A 21,146-nucleotide genomic window follows, 5' to 3' on the forward strand; every position below is an offset into this window, starting at 1 on the left:
ACATCCCTCTAGTTTGTTTTTCCATTATAAATTTTCTCTCATAAGCTTATGAAATATCGATCGAGATACGAGAGGTCTTGTACCAAACTTGTTATTGTCGCTTCTGACGCTGATTGACGAACGATATCGAGTGAAGAGAAATAAAGATAATAAATCTAAACGGGAGAGGGAGAGAGAAAGAGAGAAAATATTGTGAAACGTCATATTATTTTTGTACCGATAAGTCACAATATTTCGTTCATAATTTGTAACCGCATTCCTTACATATAGAACGTTCGAATGTTGGAGTAATGATATGTTTGTCGGCAGAATCCTTATATTCTATCAATTATCGTAATGCGCGGTATTCGCAATAATGCCGTCGTCGTGTACACCTACTTCTTTCCGAGATATTTAAGACGTGTACAAGTGAAATGTATATTTTTTCGCGTGCTATCGACATATTTTTGCCCATCTAATCCGATCCTTTTACGTTCCTTCGATAATGAAAGTTCGAACCGATGCACGTATCACGTTACGTTTAGTTTCTTGCGGGCGTGCGCGTCGCACACGCACAGCAGGCATCTAAAATACGTTCAAACTCGAGAATCAAATGCATATTTTGAGTGTGATACCGACATTGCTCTGGAAAAATTAGTGTCATCCGTTCTGTTTCTCGTACACGCCGTTTTGCTTCTCCTGCGCTTTTAACGGCTTCACTATTTCTATTTCGTTCATTTGATCGATATCCAGTTGTTGTTTCTTCTTCTTCCTCTTGGATGGCTTTCTAAAAGCATTTTTCGAACAAGCCATTTATCCATCCGGAGTAACAAAGTGCGCGTAAATGATCAAAGTCGATAGAAAAATGGAATACGTACTTTCCAAACAGCTCGCCATCCTGAATCGACTCGGGAAGCTTTTTGTTCAGTGTCTCCGGGAGAAGAAGAGACATCAGTCCGCCGAATAAGGCGCAGGATCCGAAAATAACGAGCGGCAATGGCGTCCATATTTCCGACTGAAACGATTCGACAATTCGGTGATAACACGGCGATTTTGTATGGTCAATATGCCGTCGATGTCGTACAGGTAGATAAAACGAGCCAATCGTGATAATGAGGCATTACTTAACTTACCAGATGATTGACGTACGGTGCGATAACACCACCAATTCGAGCGAAAGTGGAGCTCGCGCCCAGTCCGACATTTCGGATAACAGTCGGAAACTGTTCAGCAGTGAATACGTAAATTGCACCGTAGGATGACGTGATGGCGAGTTTCCCTATCATCGCCAAGCACACGATTAACCATGGCATATCTGAAAGAATAAATTTATTTGTCTATTCGACGATCCTAATACATATATAATATATTATAATATTGTGCGATGAAATTATATTCTTTTAATATGTACGCGAGATAGAATCAAATTAAAGTTGCAACATCAATTAATCCTGCGCAGTATCAAGTTACACTCACTGGCGGGAACGAATAGTGTAGCGAGTAACGCTAATCCAGACAACAGCATACAGCCGCAAAGAATGATCTTTCTGCCCCATCGATTCAGAGTAAAGATTAGAAATGTATACGCCGGTACCTCCACTACCCCGGATATTACAAAATTAACATAGTCGTTGCCGCCGAGATTGGACGCGTGCCAAGACAGTCCGTAGTACGTGCCACTATTGACGAGCCTGTATAAACAGGAATATCAGTATGATTGTCGGTGTAAAATTTGTATGTGTACGCACGTGTCAAGAAAGGTAGAAAAGTAAAACAAAAAATACGACTGACCAGTTGAAAAACAAGAGAATACTCTTCCGCCTCAAGTTTGGATAACGGAACAAGTCGAAAAGCGAAGGCTTTCTCGAATCGGGCGTACTGCCCTCGCTGTTATTATCGAGAAGCGTATCCAAAGCGTCGTCAGGCATCTCCACGCCGTTTTCCAACGAAGCGCGTTGCAACAAATCCTTCGCTTCCTGCAGACGACCCTTCGTTAAAAGCCATCGCGCGGATTCGGGAATAAACCTGTCAAAGACATCGGTGTCATTTTATAATTTTGAATAGCGATGCAATTGTGCAATAACTTCATCACAAGTTAAATCGCGTTCGCACGTAGAATTGTTTTGAATATTATAATTATCACCGTACCACCAATAAAGTAGAAATGCGATGCTTGGTACCGTAATGGCTACTTGCAGCATTCTCCAGTCAGTAATAAAATATGCAAAACCAGCAGTAAGTATGTATCCGGTAGTGAAAAACAACTGGCAGCCAACTCCGGCTAGTAACCGCTTTCTCGGCCCAACCATTTCCAAAGCTGGAAGATGTTGAGGAGGGAATTAAGATTAATATGTGCTATATGCATTCATCTGTGTGGATTCCGCGATTTTCATCAAATTCTGAGATTTCACGTAATAAACTTGATTGAAATTAATTAATTGCGAACGACTAGTGTGTGTCTCGTCAGTTTTCTTCGGAAAAAAAGAAAAAAAGTATCGAACCCGGTTAGTAGGGCTTGCTTACCTATGACGTAAGCTACCAAGAACACCCCACTGGTGGTTGAGCCGACAATCAGTCTGAAGATTACGTAGGAAATAAACTCGGGAGCGACAGCGACTAGTATACCGCCTACCAGTTGTATGACTAAAGACAGGAAGAAAATTGGTCTACGACCATATTTATCGGACAAACCGCCGAATATCATCGAGCCAAGCATGACTCCTACCATGAACAACGAGTCCCCCGTCGCTCTCAGCCACGCCTTGTCACAGACCAAGTCCCACTGCGGAAAACGCGGAAAGAATTGTTTTTCAATATTTCATTTTGTTTATCGATACCGTGCGAAATATCACAAACTTTTCAAGCTTCTTCTTACTCTCGCAACATCTTGTTTGCGCAACTTTAATTATCCAACCAGTAAATAAATAGTTTATAAGTAACACAGTTATATACGTATATATATATATTTTGCGAAGCTTTTTCACATACCTCGGAAGTGGTTGTACTTTTGTATATACTCCGGTCATATACGTATTGCTTGCAACGGCTAATTCCTTCCTCTTCGGCGCCAATTGCTTCGTCAACAATTGTATCGTTCGGCCGTGGGGCGCCTATAACATCACGGCTCAGACATTGAGACCACCCTTGGAGTTCATAGTCCCATGGGTAACTCGCATTCAATACATCTTGACTCAGGAAGAATGTGGCATTCGCCGCGTGCTCGTGCAAAAGTAAACACCTAGCGACAAATTTCTCTCGTTATATATCGCGATTTACTGCGTCACAATTGTAATTAAGGATGTATAATGGCAATTAAATTTTTATTGTACCTGGAATCCATCTTGGCTCCAAGAAATACTCCAGCCAGTTTGTGAAAAGCGCACGATATCGCCGGAAGACAGAGCAAAAGGTAGACTCTGCGTTGATAACGACCAAACTCGCCCATTCGAAGAATAACATCGTCGTATGCCATTTTTCTCTAAGCGGAATATTCTATGTGTCCGCGTTGTGTATTTTTTTACAACACTTATTAACAACTTCGTAAACGAACAAGTTTCTTCTGGATTTTAAATGGCGCGCGTTCAAACACTGCTTATAGTGGACGATCGCTTCAAGATATTGTATAGATAGATTCCGACATTGTCGACTCGTCAAATTGGTTAGCACAAAAATTTGTTTATTTCGGAGAGCGAGCACGGTTTTTGCTCCACGATTCACTGTTCACGGTACACATGGTTTTACGACGACGCGCACTTCTTGACCTATATTTCTAGCTGTACGATTCCGAGTTCCGAGTGATGATACGGTGTCGAAAGCCTCTTGTTAGGTTTTTAAGCGCTCTCGGGATCCCTTTTCATTGACTTTTCATTGGCGGAACAGTGATTGACAACTGAAAAATTAGTATGCGAGATATTTCGTTATTACTATTTATTGTAATAATTTTTCTTTCTCTCTATTGGTTGTTCTTTTATTTTCCCTTTCCTTTACCTCTATGAGTGAAAAAGCCGTTATAGTTAAGAATAAAAAAAGATTCGATAGTTTTGAACTCTTTTGTAAGCTAGATATATATATGCATATAATTCTAGTTTGGCAATATATTGATTCGAAAACGAATAACTGTTATTTGTAACTGTGTCAAGTATGTATAGTCAATGTATAATAGTGTGTGTGTGTATATATATATATTCGTTAAAAGTAACGATGATAATAAATACAATATGATCGTGCGTATAATGCGTAACAACGATATATGAAGAAAAGAGAAAGGGAGAGGTGTTAGGTAAGTTGTAAAGTTTAATATTGACCATAACCGCACATTGCGGCGTGTGCATTGCTTTTAGGTAATCTACATACGTATCGGCCATATGGGGTTCACTCGGATTAATTAAGATCAAATACGGACAAACGATCCGCACGAATCGTGATTGATACAATTGATACAATTGCTCTTCGTTGGGAGTCGAGAAAATAAACGCGAGCGAATAATATCGACAATTATTGATCAATCGATCAATCGTTATTGCATATCACTTGCAATTTCTTTCTTTTCTTTCTCTTTCTCACCTCGTTATTATTAAACAATTAGTAATAATACTACATAAATACTAATAATAACGAGATGAAAAGTAACAAATATTAAATGATATACACATTCGGCAGATATTCCCTGATACATTCTGTATCGAAAAATAAAGTAAAAGATGCACATTCGGCAAAATACCTACGATAATACCTACAAGTGCCGTTTTTTAGATCGTATTTTTTTAGAATTTATATAAGCATACTTTTATCATAGTCTATGCGTTAATTAGCAATGGACATGCTACATTATATAGATATATCTCTAATGAGAATAATTTATATATTGATATTAAATTTCTTTTTTAGAAGGATTATATATATGTATATGTGTATGTGTGTGTGTGTTCCAGCTTTGCTTCGAAAAATTTTTCGAATAATATTTACGTAAACTTTTACAATGTTTAATTACATAATGATATAACCATACATTCAAATCTTTATATTAATTTTAAGTAAAGTTGCAATATCATTAGTCGTGAATGCAAAGTCATCTATATCATTATTCGTTAAACATATAATTTATAACATATATATTGTTAATATTACGTTAGTCGCAGGATTTATAATAACAGCAAATGATATGAATTAAAATAAACAGTTTGACGAAATGCAAACGATACGACACATGAGTTACACTTATCGATCGAACACAATCCTACGCGCACAAAGGACGGGCTGGAACTGGCCACATGCTTTAACCGGCGTGGCTCCGGCGTAACGCGGTGCGGTGCGGTGCGGTGCGGTGCGGTGCGGTGCGGTGCGGTGCGACGCGACGCGGCGCGGCGCAGAGTGGCGCGACTCGTTTCAGCATGGTTCGTTTCGGCTCGGTGCATCGTACCTCGAATGTTTAAGTTTAATTCTTCCTTTTTCTTCCCTCCATTCGTAACCCTCCTTCGTTAAATTGAGGTAGCTTAAAATAAGTGGCGTGTCACACAAAATTGTACAAACATAGTTTGGTACATTGTCTCGTGTTATTACAAATTCAACGATGTCAATATAATAAATACGACAAAAAATAAAATACGAAAAGAAAAATTTCCAAAATGAAAAAGAATCGTTCCATATGCCCTTCAAGTATAGCTATTTTAATTCGTAAAGCATGTATGAAAAATTTTCTATCAATACACAGATTTATCTCTGACACATTGCACATTATATCATATGGCGCGATATTCATTATGACCTCCGTGATGATTTTAAATCAATCGTACAACACACATTCGCCTCGTGTAATATCTGCATGACCCACACCCTCAGAGAACTGTTTTGGACAATGCGAGATAAGACGTGTTGTAAATTGTAGGAAGATGGAGCAAGGAAACAGCTAATAAAGCACTCCGTTTGACATGCCTTTTACAACATATCGCTTTTTTGCGTCCTTCGGATTTCAGTAATGTGTCTTTCAATTGGAAATTTTGTTACAATATTATCTCTATGTCATCGCATCACGGGAGTATCACAGTTCCTCGACATATTTGTCACACGACCTTCGTGGGATAAAATTGTCCGTAAAGAGCCAAATAAATTGATAATTTATGAGCTATGTAAATGAAATATGATTAACACTGAACTGTAAGTATATTGTAAACTATAGATAAAATAGAATATCTTCTTTCATCATTCTTTCTCTCTCCTCCTCTCACTTCCCCCCCTCTCTCTCTCTTTTTCTGTCTTATTTGAATGCTAACGAGTAGTGACAGATACTAGTCCTTCCTTAAATAGATTGCGTTATCACTAGATGCACAGTGACGTAATCTCTATTGCACTATTCACAAGTCACGTATATACGCGTTAAACGAATCCCTCGTTTAAAGTTCTCGTCACACTCAATAAAGTTTAAGACACACTTCCCCCTCTCTCCTCTTGAATTGTTATATAATTCGTTTAAATATTTAACAAACGATACGATACAAGTATATTTGTATACAATCTCATTATATTTCTGATTATTACACTGCAAAACCTAAATTTGAAAAAATTAAAGAAATTCTTCAAACACACGAGAAAGACAAATTGTTTCGACGATTAGTTGCTTTAATCTCACATACGTTAAGCTCATCGTCGTCGTGTTGTATATACTTTCGCTCGTTAAAAGACTATAATTAGTCGCAACACAGAGCATTATTTCTTTTCATCTCGTAAAAATTCCAACGTACGTCGTGCGACGGGCTTGTTTATTGCGCGTTTGTATGCTTACCCGTTTTCCTCACTCCAAGTCCTACGGATCCTGTACCTGTATATTCATTTATACACTCTAGTTATATACTTTTGCGTATATTTATTTGTCGTGTGACACCATCTTAGCCACGAAAAAATGAATAAGTTATTTGTAAGAAATAAAAATGAATGTTAGACGTATTTTGGCATTATTATTTAGATGTGCCGCTGACTGTTACCGCCGCCACAGTCGCCGTCGCCGCTGTCGCCGCCGTCACACAGTTGCCTCCACCGCTACTACCACTGTCGTCGGCGTCACCGCCGTCGCCGTTTCCTCTTCTGTTGCTGTTGTCGCAGCCGTTGCCGTTGCTACCGCTGCTGCCGCCGCCATTGCTTCGAAGGCCGATATCGCGGCATGAGAGTAAACCCGAAAGCTATTTATAGTAGGGAGCGGTTTCTAGTTCCTATCGCAAGAAAAATCACAACTGGTTTCTCGCAAGTGCGAATGGAAGGAAGGAAGTAAGAAAGAAAGAAAGAAAGAAAGAAGGAAAGAAAGAAGAAGGGTGCGTTCCTTAAGGAAAGTGGCAGGGAGAAGATAAAACATGGGTGACAGACGAACACATCGTTGCTCTCCGCGTTTCTCTATCACTGCCCCGACGTGCCGAATTAAGCCGAGTCGAGCCGAAAGAGTCGCACCAAACGGATGAAACCATTTCTGAAATTCTTTTTCACTGTTTCTTTCTAAAAGACCACGCGTGTCTCTCTTGCCTCATTTACTTTACTCTTGCTTCTCTAGCAAGGTTTTTTAATCATATACGTAACTGCATAATATCTCTGGTGAGCAAATAGTTCTTTGTTCTTAACGAAAATATATCATGTGTATACATTTGTACGAGATACGAATTGTTTTCGGTGCAGCATGGGCAGAGTTTACTGAAAATGATCATTTAGTACATAGGCCTACCTACGTGAGATGGCGAAATATTAGAAAATGTTGTTCAATAAGTTTGCAAAAATGCTGATCAATAAATCATTTTTATACGCGACGCCAAAAACGGCTAGTCTAGTCTAGCTGGTTCGGTGAAATACTCGCGCCTATAATGAGGAATAGATCGAGAATTCACATAGTGAACGCTTAAAAATGCTAAAAAGGTTGCTGTCCTTGCAAGGGCGCCACGCTGTGCTGTGTCGCCACACTTTGCCATTCTTTGCTTTACCTCGCTTCACCTCTCCTCATCTCAACTCACTCCACTCCACCTCACCTTACCTCACTCCTTAGCCTTGCTACAAGGATAAGAGATTCATCTCCGTGCAGCTTCTGGCTTTGCTTTGGTCGAATTGAACCGTACTATTTGGAATGCGAATTGATGAATATTGAACAATGAAATGACAAATTTTACATAGAAATAGAAAATAATAAAAAGGAAATACGTAAAAACGAGTCTTTTAGTAATATTTTTCATTATATTAAGAGAAAAATATTAAAGCAAAGAAAACAGTCCGTTGACAGAAAACAGTCCGTTGACATAACTATTTTTAAATGAGATTTTACGTATACGCTTATAAACTGGTTTCCCCTATTAAGGTTATTGTGAGGGCGCCGCTAATTTGCAAACAAACGACGCATTCCGCCAACACGTCGCGACGCAACGTGTAAGCGGTGCTTCGTAAATGTTTCTTACGTGAAAAATAAAACTGCGTATTATGAGGATTTAAGGTCAGAAAATACCATGTGAATGCGCTCCTTATAATTTTATTTGGACATCTCGCTATCGTTAAAATGTTAAAACGAATGATCAAGTTATCGCGCATATTTATTGCGTGGATGGACGATAATGAGATGACATTGTGTCAATATCGCGGGAATCGAGAATCTTTCGAGGTGTGAAACGTAAAAGCTGAATTTAGTAACGTGCCGTAATATGCTGCATTCATTCGTGCATATTGCTGAGTTGTGTTTATTTCCATTTATTTACCGCAAGTTCCGTAGTTGTTATGCTGTTTGCGTAATAAGAAATGGCAGCCTTGAGACTAGATTCGTCTTACAGGCATTATTACATACACGACACAAAATAGTGCACAACTTGAAAAATTTACGTCGAAACAGATATACATTAATGAATACATAATGTATGATATTAAATTCGCTTGCCTTTCCCCATTCGAGTGATATACAAGTTTAATGAATTTATATCTACTACTAATGTATCGAGAGAACAATATTCTTTATTCCGTCAACACTTGAATTGCCTTTAAAAAAGAAGCATGTATAACCCGTGTACGATGATGAGCGCTGTACAGTAGCGGCAAATGGCGTTTTCACTAAATCGCCATTCACACGACGCGATACTAATGACGCGCGCAATGCCAATGACCCACATTAACTCAAGAAAAATGATGATGATGATGTAATTACCCGCTCGAATGCACGTTCCCACGATCGATTGCGTGAATCTGTTAGCGGCGTGATTTTATCGGCAGCGCCGAACGCTAGTTGCTTTCCATATTGTACACGTGACCCAGCGGCTATACCATGCACCATGCCGGCTGGCTGGTCACTTTCGCAGCAGCACTGCTGATCGATAACCTTTGCGGAAGAAAAGACACGACGATATATGCAGTGCAACGATATACACTTTACACAATTTTCGATACCGGCTCGCGTATTCACTTTTCTGTATCATCAGAATGCGAAATTTTGTGTGACTTACTAACGCGTATCGAACAGACACGTGTACTGTACACACGAGGACTTCGCAAAATTCGCGCTGGCTAGCTGTTGCGGGGTTCGCGATACCCAGAGACGGCGCTGTAACCAGAACGTGAGCGCTGATGCCGACGCCGGTGTTGGCGCCGACGCAGGAGATGGCGCCGAAGTCGAAGCCGTCGCTATAACCAATGCCGTAATCGAGACCGAGGCCGGGGCTGAAGCCGAAGCCGAAGCCAGAGTTGAGAACACAGATCCGCGCATTTCCACCGGAGATGACAGTTCATAAGATTATCGTGATTGTATTGTGCCATTATCAATATATCATTTTATTTTGCGTCGTTATCACGACCATAACATTGTTTGATTTTCTTCTCATAATACGGAGTATGGTTACTGTTATTTCAAAAAGTCCCTTTTTCTCAGTAGTCCCTCATTCCTCGATAATTTTAATGTTAAACTTTCAATTTGTATCAACATTCTTGATGTATCGTCTTCCTTTCTCTACGTATGTCTGCTATTTTGAGTTTAGGTTGTACAAAAATAAATATAATACGATTTCAACTTTCCGTTCTTTCCTTAAACTTAACTCATACAACGTGGTAATAGTCACGTGTGTCGTCGTATTATTAGTATGCCAAAAAAAAGAAAAAAATTAATACGATTAATTAATAATGTTCTGAAAAAAATTACGGTCACTGATATGTAACTATATATTTTGATAATCAAGTCAAAAGTGAAGCAACACCAAAAAAGACCGATGCGAAGCAGTTTTATAAAATGTTGCTCAACGCATTCGTTTTTCTATGTAGAGGGAGGGGAAGGAGAAAGAGAGAGAGAGAGAGAGAGAGAGAGAGAGAGAGAGATATGTGTATATAAATTTACACAATAGCTTATAACAGAAAAAGATAAAAAGTGTCTATCTCTATAATTTCTAATTTGATGTAACAAAGGATTGTAATAAACCTAACCTAAACTAATTGAACTAAAGATCAATCCAACCACACAAATACGAGCAAATATTATTTCGTAGAAAACTTTATAGATAAGTACTGCGCAGTTGTTTATAAATATGAAATTGATTGCAAGTAATTTGCTGTAGCTGAAGTATAGTAACGAATGTACACACGCGAAAGCATGTTGACCAAATTGATATCCAATCTTAATTAGTAATACCTGTTCTTAAATTCCAGATGAGAGTGCAACCCTTAAATCAAGGATATGCCACAATGTCAAAGACCAAGTCGACGAAGCGGCGCTAAAACACCACGTACACACACTCATTCGAAAACTCAGTGTCTAATGACGAGCTTGCCGTTATCGTATTTCGTTTATATTAGATCTCGCTGCGCGTTGCGAGGCTTATCAAAATGGATGATGTGAATTGAGTTTTGCCGAATGTGCACTTATCGATTCAACTCTATTGGTACTTTTCATTGGACTCGTTAAACATTATGATAACAAGAGTTATCATTGTAGACGAAAAAATTAAGGAAGGAGGAAGAGACGGAGGGGGAAAGAAGGAAGAAAAGGAGAAGAAAGGAGAGAGAAAGAGAGGCAGTCATTGATGAAGAATAACACGAGTTGCACCAATAGTTTTTGCAAAAACTTGTAAAGCTCCGAAAACGATCCGAGTCGGTTCGTAAACGTTCGCGGGGACACTTAACTGCCGACGATACGTAGCTTTGCAATTTCTGGCTTATATGTGTACGAGCATATGTAGTACATGAACATCAATCATCAAGGACGCGTGCGCCACGGACACTTGTAATTCGATACAATTCGTACTAAATTGCTACTCACTATAGCAGTTCAAATTCAAGACACTCGGGTAAAATCGATTACTCTATCCCCATTCTTAATTACTTTTCAACTTTAACGACATTTGTCAATGTTTCCATTATATTATAAATTATATATATATTTACAAATAAATCTATTAAAACATTCATTTTTAATCGAATTACGCGAATACAAAATATATTTTGATAAGCTTTGATACATACAATCAAGTGGAAAAGAGCCGATAAGAAAGAATTACGATATTGCAGTGAAATTTTAACGTATATATACAAGTTTTTATATGTAATTACAATTATTGAGTTGTTGTAAATTAATTTAAACTTGTATTTATTTATACACACAAAGTTTGCTTATAATAAGGAAATAGAATGATCAAATAATTGTCTTTAATTTTCAATTTTGACTTACGATTGATTTATTGTATATTTTGTGAGTTTATTCTCGCATAATACCATCTTGCAATTTGCATTTAATTTTCATTCTCGACAACAAAAATTTACGCTACTGTTAATATTTCGAATTGTCGTTCAAACGTGCAACAAGGAACCGACGATCTTTGTGTCGGCTGATCATAGAATTGTCCTTAGAGGCGGGATATCGATTCTTGCCGAAGAGTCCCGAAAGTAACCGAACTGGCAAAAGTGACGTACAGTGTATGTGAACAGTACACTAGCGGTTAGGAGTGGTAAGAGCTGGTGAATGGTGAGTCGATGAGCTTCGTAAGGTGTTAGCCTGGTGCTCACTGTGGATCAACTCGAACTTATTCGCCGCGTTTTAACATCGTGACCGCGCTATATAATCATTTGCAAGCTTTTGTCCCATTTGTTGTGCAAAAGGGTCGTCTATCATTTCGATATATCTATGTTAAAACGATAGACGATGACAGTTTATGCTAAACGATAGATGAACATGTAGATGGTGGACGATGAACGATTGACGATAGACGTCAGGTTGTAGAAGATGATAGTGTTGGACGATACATGATATATGATACAATAACATAATAACTAAGAGATGATAGGCGGTGGGCGGAACGATTGGTGATTAGTTGTAAGAATAGGTTGTGCACGCGTAAATTTTACAGCAATTGATTTAACGTTTCGTGAACATTCGCATTCTTTGTATTCTCTCTCTCTCTCTCTCTCTCTCTTTCTCACACACACACACATATTTATAACAAATTATAATTGCATTTTCCACTTTATCTTAAGCATTATCATCACCATTACTTGGTTCACGATTGTAATCAATTTATATCTTTATTTTTTATGACTTTGCTGCTGCTAGATAAATCTGGTTGCAAAATCGTAACAAAGATCGACCGTCCTGACCTAACCTTGAAGTAAACTCAACATGGTTACTCCCCAAACTCCAGGTGAATTTTATAGATTTTTGCATTATCAGTAGTATATTGATATTTATGTCTGTTATTGTTCAACAGATTGTGCGATATCACTTTTGTCATTTGTAACACGCATTATTCTTCTTGGACTAACATGTTGAATCGATATTAATACTAGCAAGATTTTCAATGGTTTAAATAAGTTTAAATAAGCTGTATTTTCATAAATTAGTGAATTTAACATAAGTTACAATGCATATTTGTTCTAAATATACATCTGTATTTCTTATTATATAGGTATAGACCCTTGGGTAATACAACCTAGAGAAAGAATGAGATACCAAGAGCAGTTTGATTCTTTGAAACCAAGTAATGGAATTGTTACCGGAGAACAAGCTAAAGGATTTCTTCTTCGATCCCAACTTCAACCTGCTATTCTTGGACAGATATGGTAAGAATACTATTTAACATAAGAATTGTCTCCAGTTACTTTGAATATACAGAGTTTTCACCATTTATGGTGACACAAGACACAAGGGGATACAAGACAGCATCTAAAACAAAGAATTAAGAAACATACTGCGATAAAACAAATATATTCTATGACAAACAAAACGAAAACATTAAAGTAGAACCCAATGTAAGATATCTAATATATAAACCAAACCACAGAACAAACGTCAGACTCAAACACATAACACAATCAGCGCTATCAAAACACAAAGTAGAAATTAGACACAAATTTTCCTATTTGATCAAACATCAGTTTTGATTAAGGCTAACCGTCTACTTCTCTAAAAAGAAAGAACTACAGAAAGAATTCTTAACATTTTATAAACATCCCAACAATTATAGCAGAGATAATAGACAAAAAACCAAAAGCATAATTTGGCAATCCACTCTTCCTGTTTCTTGAATATTCAACTTCTTGAAGATGTTTGATTAATGAAATATTTTTTTCTGTCTCCCTCTTCCTCCTCTCAATTAGTCACCATCTACTCATTTGTAAGAGAATATCTGAGGAACAATTCAGCATCAGGATGCTTGATGAAATGAATTGAAATGTTCATAAAATGTTGAAAATAATTTTACAAAAACGTGACTCCAACCTGAAAGGTAAATCTAACAATTCTTTTGTATCTCGCAGGGCATTATCGGATACAGATGCTGATGGAAAAATGGATATAAATGAGTTCAGCATTGCGTGCAAGTTAATTAATTTGAAATTACGTGGTTTTGAAATTCCTAAAACATTACCACCTGTTCTTATACAAAGTTTGAAATCTTTTTCAACTGGTGAGTTGAGATGTATATGCGCTTATATAGAATACATAATATTATATTTCAAGTGTCATTTAAGGTGATACCAGTCTGACTGGTTTGACAAATGGATCAAATGTTTCGTCTCCGAATAACATCGGTTCTTTAGTGAATTTAAGTGGACATCAGGCAATGGTATCTCAAACTGTAGCAAACGTAGTATCTGCACCTGGAAGTACATCGCATCCCCTTATAGGTAATATATTATTAAATATTTGTTTTTTATATTATCAGTTATTATACCTTAATCTTCAATCAACTTTGCGGACTAGTTATATATATTCGACGTTTTTACAGTACCAGAGAGGATAAGTTTTTAATTTATAAAGATCCTAGACATTTTTTATTATTATTTTTTTGAGAGCACACGTGTTTCTTCTTGCAGTACGCATACTTTTTCTCAAGTAAGATTTGCCATGTTTTTTAGATTAGATCAGATATATATCAAACATGGCTACAATACATATACTTACATTTACACAAACATACACATACACACACTTTTGGTATTCAACAATTTTGTATTATCATAATATCTACTATTGAAATAAATTTATTTTACCACAAAACATTAATTATCAAACATAAGTTATCTACAATATGTTATTCATAATACATCATACTACACAGCATTACAACAAAGTAGACAGAATGTTGCTGCGATACACGCCACAATTCATACACCGTCAAAGCCACCTGCTCGACCTGTGCCACCTTCTGTGGGTATGTCAACTATACTAAATGTTTTGTATGTGTATACGTCAATTTATGTCCTTTTTTGAAGCTTTAATCTGATGGCTTAACAGAGTGCTATGATTTAAAACATAATGTTGTTATATATTATATATTTGTTTAAAATTATTTTAAATTTCGCATAAATATTGACAGTAGGGATGTATTGGGAAATTGTTGTCGACTTGTTTCTTTTTTTACTTGAAAGCATAATTTTACAATGAATTAAATAACACTTTTATTTAGTATTTCCGTGTATTTTCTAAGATACTCGCTTATAATCAATTATATAGAATTAGCTTTGCAGGATTGTTTTTCATTCTTTTAAATCTCAAGATAGGTAAGCATGAAACAAACAATATGTGTTTTTTAGATTATTGTATTTAACATCATATTTCAAGAGAAATTGAAGCAATTCTAGACTCTTATCACAGATTCCTTGCTAAATTTCTATAAAATAGTAACCAGAGGGAGAGAGAGAGAGAGAGAGAGAGAGAGAGAGAGAGAAAAAAGAAAAGATATTTCTGAATACGAATTCATGTAATGATCATAAAATATACCCATACCTAATTTGATATAGAAGTGGTTTTAAGAAATGAGTTTATATTTTACTGAAATCCATATGTAACGTTTTATATTGCAGCAGTTTTTCTGTAAAAGTACGCAATTCAATCCCTGTAACTAGTATCTTTTATGCTGACACAATATTCCGTTTTGTGTTGCAATGTGTAGGAATTAGGATGGTTCTAAATCTTTTTGATGTAATAATTTTCTCCACAGACTGAGGACATTATTTAAGAGAAAAGAAACTCACATTTGCGCCATAATTACTGTTGCTTTCTTTTTTTATTACTTATATACATTGTATAAATGACATGTTGTCTTTTATATTTATTCTAAAAGATAGAAAATTTGTTTAAATATTTCAATATAGAAGTAAATATGATCTTGTTGATAAACCACGTTAAAATGCTACGATTGTCCGTAAATTAGAAAGATCGTAATATTATCTTGTAATTACAGGGGCAGAATTTTCGTTTATCAAGAATTATATATTCTCATTTAATGCACCTGTCATATACTTTATATGTTTTTGTTTACGATAATTGTTTACGTAGTTTTAATATCTGCATTTATTTGTTTTCGATACTATATCTTTGATAACACTTTTACTTTTCATATGGTAAAATAGGAGTCGCGTCTTCTCTGAATACCGCAAGTGGTCCCCCGCAAAGGCCTGCACCACCTGCAAATATCGGTATGAGCAAATCTGTATTGTTATCGCTGCAATGTATTTACTATACGCGGTGTTTACATATGTAAAATTTGATTAGTATTTAGTGTCCAATCGAAAGTAGATGTAAAATTATATTATATATTTTAGGAAGTAACTTTACACCCGCGACAAGTGGTCACCCGCCACCAAAACCAGCACCACCTTCGTTTCCAAACAGTCCTGTTGCAACAGGGATTTCGCCGATAAAAGTTTCATCTTCCGTTGCTGGTGCGTCAGTAGCTTCTTCGGTTCCATCTGTATCTGCTTCTACTGTGGGTAAGAAATTAATTAATATTTCGGCTAGGAATGCGCTTCGGAAATGGCGGACATACATTATTTAGCGCTGTATATTTGTCGATTGACCATTGAGACCATCATTCGACCTGATGCGAAAGGCTAGAAAGGCTCTACAAGATTCCTTTTCGTCAGTATATTTAATGTAATTTGTTTTGCTAATCAAGGTATTCCAACGGTAGCATCAATTGCTTCTTTAAACACAAATCCTATATCAATGACTGCCTTCAATATGGCACAAGCATTACCGACACAACCATTGTGTACGGGTGTGGTTGCTCCTATGAGCGGAACTCATACCGTTATGCCAACCATTGGATCAATAAATACTGGTATATACTAAACTGCAAAACAATGTTTCGTGAGTTTACTTGCATCTATTACGATAGTAATTCGATTGTCAACAAATTTAATGTTCTTTATTAGGCACTGGAGTTGCTACATCAGTAACATTACCATTAGCATCCTCGACAACTGCAAATAACGGCACACTGGTTAATGGCGCTATTACGCAAACGCCGGTATCTACAAATACTCCGTTAAGCACAACAGCACGTCCACCGAGTATAGATAGAGTAGGCTCAATGGATTCACAGCATAGCCAACACTCTGTCGGTTCCCCACAATCCACAGAGTGGGCGGTACCACATCAAACCAAACTAAAATATACTCAATTATTTAATACTTGGGACAGAACTAGATCTGGCTTTTTGTCCGGACCTCAAGCAAGAAACATTATGGTGCAGTCGCAATTACCGCAGTCTATACTCGCTCAAATATGGTATATATAGTAGAATAATGAAATAGCGTTTTCTCAATTTCTCCTGTACTTTTGAAAAGGAGAGCGCGAATGTTCAAATATATGTTAACAGGGCTCTAGCTGACATGGATTCGGATGGACGTTTAGGTTCCGAAGAATTTGTACTTGCGATGCACCTTTGTGATGTCGCTAAAGCAGGTGAAAAAATACTTCCAACGCTCCCGCCAGAACTCATTCCACCTACATTTAGACGGCAGCGTCAAAGCAGTTTAACGCTGTCCCAAAACGCGACAGAGAACATTGATCCGTTAGCAGGCATGCCACAGGTATGTATATGTGTATACACAATTGCGTATTTATGTTTATTCACAATTAAGTGGGTATGTGTGGGTGTGGTGTGTGCGTGCGTGTGTGTAGAATCGATTAACGTTGCTCGGAATTGATTTTTTTTGTGACAAAAAACTTAAAGCAAGTAAAAATACATCTTTTTACAGACTTCATTTGAAGATAAGCGTAAGGAGAATTTTGAGAAAGGTCAGGCAGAATTAGAACGCAGACGTAAGGCGTTATTAGAGATTCAGCGAAAAGAACAAGAAGAGCGAGAACGAAAAGAGAGGGAAGAGGCCGAGAAACAAGAGAAAATAAGGCAAGTGGCATCATTTATCGAATAGATAATTGTTCTCAACAATGTAGGAAAACATCGCGTTTTGTGATGATACAGACTGGAGCAGGAAAGACGAAGACAAGCAGAAATCGAGAAACAAATGTTGAGGCAAAAAGAAATTGAACAGGAAAAGGAAGAACAACGAAAACGCGCACAAGAACAAAGAGAAGCAGCACGGAAGTAAATGTTTCACTTTTTACTAAACTCGCTATTGAACTACAAAGGACAAAATTAATTGTTATACAAATCAATACAGTTTCTCTAAAGTAGCATTATTTTATGATATATAGGGAAATGGAAAGACAACGACAATTAGAATGGGAACGACAAAAATCGCAAGAGTTACAAGCTCAAAGACAAAAAGAACAAGATGTTCTCCTCAAGTTAAAAGCAAAGAATCAGACCTTGACCATTGAACTCGGAACACTTGTAAGTACGCCAAGGACCCTTAATTGATTAAGACATGTTGTCATGTTTTTCCTTATCTTTCAGAATGATAAGGTGAAAGAATTGTCGCAAAAGATTTGCGATACTCGGGTAGGAGTCTCAGGTGTTAAGACAACTATCGACGGCATGAGATCAACGCGGGATACGCAATTACAAGAAATGGCCACTTTGAAAAATAAACTTCGAGAACAAAATCAGAGATTGTTAGCGTTGAGTCAAGAAAAAGCACGCATTGAAGCAAAAAATAAGATCAATTCAGCTCAAGATGCCGCTGGGCAAGAGGCTATTAAAATGGCATTCGACAATAAGCAAATTACTCTTAAGCAAATGAAAGATAAGATTTTAGATTTGCAGCAACAGGTGATGTTTAGTAATAAATATTAAATAAATATTTAATTCCAACAAATATTAATATCTCTCGAAATCAAATCTTTTTCTTTTTTAACAGATCGATTCGAAAATGTCTGACATTGAAAATAATAATGCTCAACTCGAAGACATTAAGACGCAAATGAAAAATCTAATAGTAGATTGTAAACAGCTATATATTACTTTCGACGAAAAGAAGAGAAAAGTGGTCGAACTCAGGGCAAGCAGCGGTAGCGTTTCGTCCGCCGATTTTGCTACATCCGCTTGGGGTGATAGCGCTTGGAATGATGCGCCCACTGCAGCCAGTGACGACACAGCTTGGCCCGCCAATGACACTGCTTTAGCGACAAATGCCGTGGATGAAACTGCTATCACTGGTGTCGCCAAATACAGAGCTCTTTATGAATTCGTAGCACGAAACCAAGACGAAATTTCGTTTCAACCTGGTGATATTATACTGGTAATTAATTCAAACGGGAATATTATTTCTATCGGTTAACTATCAAGATTTTTATGCGATAAATTTTACATGATTGGATAATATTATAGGTACCACCTGTGCAAAACGCCGAGCCAGGATGGATGGCGGGGGAAATACGCGGTCACACCGGTTGGTTTCCTGAATCCTATGTGGAGCCAGTTGATGGTGGTGCTGCAGTTGTTTCTGACAACGAACGCGCTTTCATACAGCAAGACAGTGTAGAGAAGAGAACATTAGAGTCAGTTATTTTTACTGTACTGTTATCTGTACTGTTATTTACAACACCAAGAGTTTACCTGTCTCTTGATTTGTGTGTATTCTCAGTATAATTTTCGATTACAGGGGTATAGCGGAAGTTCCAGAAAACGTATCCGATGCAGGATCCTTAGCGGGCGAAGCTCCAGTAGTGGAAGCCATTGTACCCACTTTAGGATTAGGCACATCTTGTGACATACAAGCCGTTGCTTTGTTTCAATATCGACCTACCATGGAACAACACCTTTGCTTTGAGAAAGGAGAGACTATTCATGTTTTCGAGCAGCAGGTGTGTATATATATATATATATATATGTTATACATGGAAAGCAACGTGCGTTTCATTAAATGTTATACATTACAATAATAATTACTTTGTACAGAGTGAATGGTGGTATGGTTCAACCAATACTGAAAACAAGGGTTGGTTCCCCAAGTCGTATGTTAAAGAGACAAGTACGAGCAACAAAGATACTGTATCATATGAATCGGCTGATGGCCTTAATGAATATTACGTTGCACTTTACCGATACGCATCGACAGAAACTGGCGATCTTAACTTTAATCAAGGAGAAGTTGTATTGGTTACAAAAAAGGAAGGAGATTGGTGGACTGGTTGTATAGGGGATAAAACTGGAATTTTTCCGTCTAATTATGTAGAAAAGTGTGACGCTCCTCATGAGGTATGACACGAACACACACACACACACACACACACACACACACACACACACAGAATCTTAGACCTCCATGATAACCTTTTGAGGAACGGCATCTCTGAGCGTTATCTAGGAAGAGGAGAGTGTCGTGAGCGTGGAGCGTCAGGTAGCTCAGTGGTTTAGAGCAGTCGCCCGGCAAGCGAAAGACCCGGGTTCGAGTCCTGGCCTAGCAGGACCGCGCTCTCAATATTTTTCTCTTTCTGGAACGAAAAAGATACGCAGATCTCGAACGCATGGCGTCCCGCCGCCACCTAGTATGCCCTCCTTCTATGGAACGTTGTAGAACGTAGAACGTATTAAATCAAATTGAACAAAAAAGTCCTTTACCATTTTGCAAATGACCACATAGATTTTTAAATATTAAAGAAAATTGTTATATATATAATTGTATACATATATAATACACAAATTTTCTTTAATTAATATCTAAAAATCATTTACAAAATGGTAAAGGACTTTTTTGTTCAGTTTAATTTAATGTATAACAACGGCAGACAGCGCCACTGCTCATCTACCATATTGCGCGCGATCATTCATCAATTTTTTAAATCAATATCTCTACTATTATTGCGAATATCGCAAAACAACACAGGACTTTCTTGCTCATCTCAATCCGTTCTACGTTCTCACAAAGGGTCATCATGGAGGTCTGAGACACCCTGTATATATATTTATAATTGCCAGCTTTTCAATCATTAATTTAATTACGACGTTATAAGCTGCAATTAATTGCTCATTCATTCGATACAAAAAATATTCAGAGTATTTTCCTTTTTTTTTGTTACTCTTCATCGAGAGTTTCTACAAGTTTGCGATATTGATTAGGTGGTTACATCTCTGCCTGCTAATATTGATGACTCCAGTGCTATTGCTGCTGCATCTATGGAAATAAAGAGCATAGATTATGAAATTGTTACTCCAGCAACTGCAGGATCTGTAGTACGTAATGGCGAGACTTTGTTTATATTGCATTTATGTCTTAATTTGCAATTATATCTTAACTGTACATTTTTCTACATCAAAATGCTCATTTTGTTTATCTGCTGTTGTCTTATTGATATGGATGTTAAGATTGCGGCAAATAATACGTTGGAAAAACATAAAATACATTAGTATTTATTTAGCAGGTAGAAAAAACAGTGGAACAGCTAGAAGATGAGAGAGCAGCAGCTGAGGATAGAGAAGAATTACCTGATTTTACTGCTATGGCTGCTCAACAGGTAAAATGATACAATTATAGTTAATACCACCCCCCCCCCC

The 21,146-nt window shown here is 37.3% G+C and overlaps 2 protein-coding genes across 17 annotated transcripts in view; one reads left to right on the forward strand and one right to left on the reverse strand.

Annotated features, from left to right (window-relative positions):
- Positions 1-188: 188 nt before the first annotated feature.
- On the reverse strand, positions 189-10,927 carry LOC116847947 (organic cation transporter protein). Of its 6 annotated transcripts, XM_032823575.1 has the most exons (11): positions 9,429-9,582; positions 9,134-9,304; positions 3,309-3,868; positions 2,968-3,217; positions 2,503-2,761; positions 2,128-2,296; positions 1,771-2,004; positions 1,456-1,670; positions 1,113-1,294; positions 858-994; positions 189-766 (listed from the first exon to the last, which is right to left on the reverse strand). In XM_032823575.1, exons 3-11 carry the CDS (start codon positions 3,449-3,451, stop codon positions 640-642), a joined length of 1,716 nt encoding a protein of 571 aa, XP_032679466.1. In that variant the 5' UTR covers positions 3,452-3,868; positions 9,134-9,304; positions 9,429-9,582; the 3' UTR covers positions 189-639. The 6 variants fall into 6 exon arrangements, with proteins under 6 accessions (XP_032679466.1, XP_032679465.1, XP_032679464.1 ...); XM_032823574.1 differs by lacking the exons at positions 9,134-9,304; positions 9,429-9,582 and adding an exon at positions 10,601-10,927; XM_032823573.1 differs by having other exon boundaries at positions 9,134-9,543.
- Positions 10,928-11,781: 854 nt separating this feature from the next.
- LOC116847944 (intersectin-2) overlaps positions 11,782-21,146 on the forward strand; it is a 21,712-nt gene continuing 12,347 nt past the window's right edge. For 3 of the 11 annotated variants that reach the window (XM_032823562.1, XM_032823563.1, XM_032823565.1), the window contains exons 1-21: positions 11,783-11,929; positions 12,515-12,602; positions 12,867-13,020; positions 13,717-13,865; positions 13,930-14,085; positions 14,520-14,612; positions 15,814-15,879; positions 16,006-16,173; positions 16,359-16,523; positions 16,618-16,972; positions 17,064-17,277; positions 17,446-17,597; positions 17,673-17,795; positions 17,906-18,044; positions 18,108-18,422; positions 18,511-18,891; positions 18,981-19,150; positions 19,255-19,456; positions 19,551-19,850; positions 20,712-20,825; positions 21,011-21,106. In XM_032823562.1, coding sequence (XP_032679453.1) covers positions 12,581-12,602; positions 12,867-13,020; positions 13,717-13,865; positions 13,930-14,085; positions 14,520-14,612; positions 15,814-15,879; positions 16,006-16,173; positions 16,359-16,523; positions 16,618-16,972; positions 17,064-17,277; positions 17,446-17,597; positions 17,673-17,795; positions 17,906-18,044; positions 18,108-18,422; positions 18,511-18,891; positions 18,981-19,150; positions 19,255-19,456; positions 19,551-19,850; positions 20,712-20,825; positions 21,011-21,106 — 3,534 coding nt within the window. In that variant the 5' untranslated portion in view covers positions 11,783-11,929; positions 12,515-12,580. The other 8 variants (XM_032823559.1, XM_032823561.1, XM_032823554.1 and 5 more) reach the window with 7 other exon arrangements.

This window comes from Odontomachus brunneus, unplaced genomic scaffold (genome assembly GCF_010583005.1).
Source record: "Odontomachus brunneus isolate Ranch 3 - 2012 unplaced genomic scaffold, Obru_v1 Obru_scaffold_085, whole genome shotgun sequence".
In the NCBI taxonomy this organism is placed as follows: Eukaryota; Metazoa; Arthropoda; class Insecta; order Hymenoptera; family Formicidae; genus Odontomachus; species Odontomachus brunneus.

Coding starts and splice junctions, on each gene's coding strand:
- LOC116847947 (XM_032823574.1), bottom strand. CDS start 3,451: ATGGCATACGACGATGTTATTCTTCGAATGGGCGAGTTTGGTCGTTAT. Junction 2,005..2,127: donor GCATTTCTACTTTATTGGTG/GTACGGTGATAA, acceptor TGTCTTTGACAG/GTTTATTCCCGAATCCGCGC. Junction 1,671..1,770: donor ATTCTCTTGTTTTTCAACTG/GTCAGTCGTATT, acceptor CTGTTTATACAG/GCTCGTCAATAGTGGCACGT.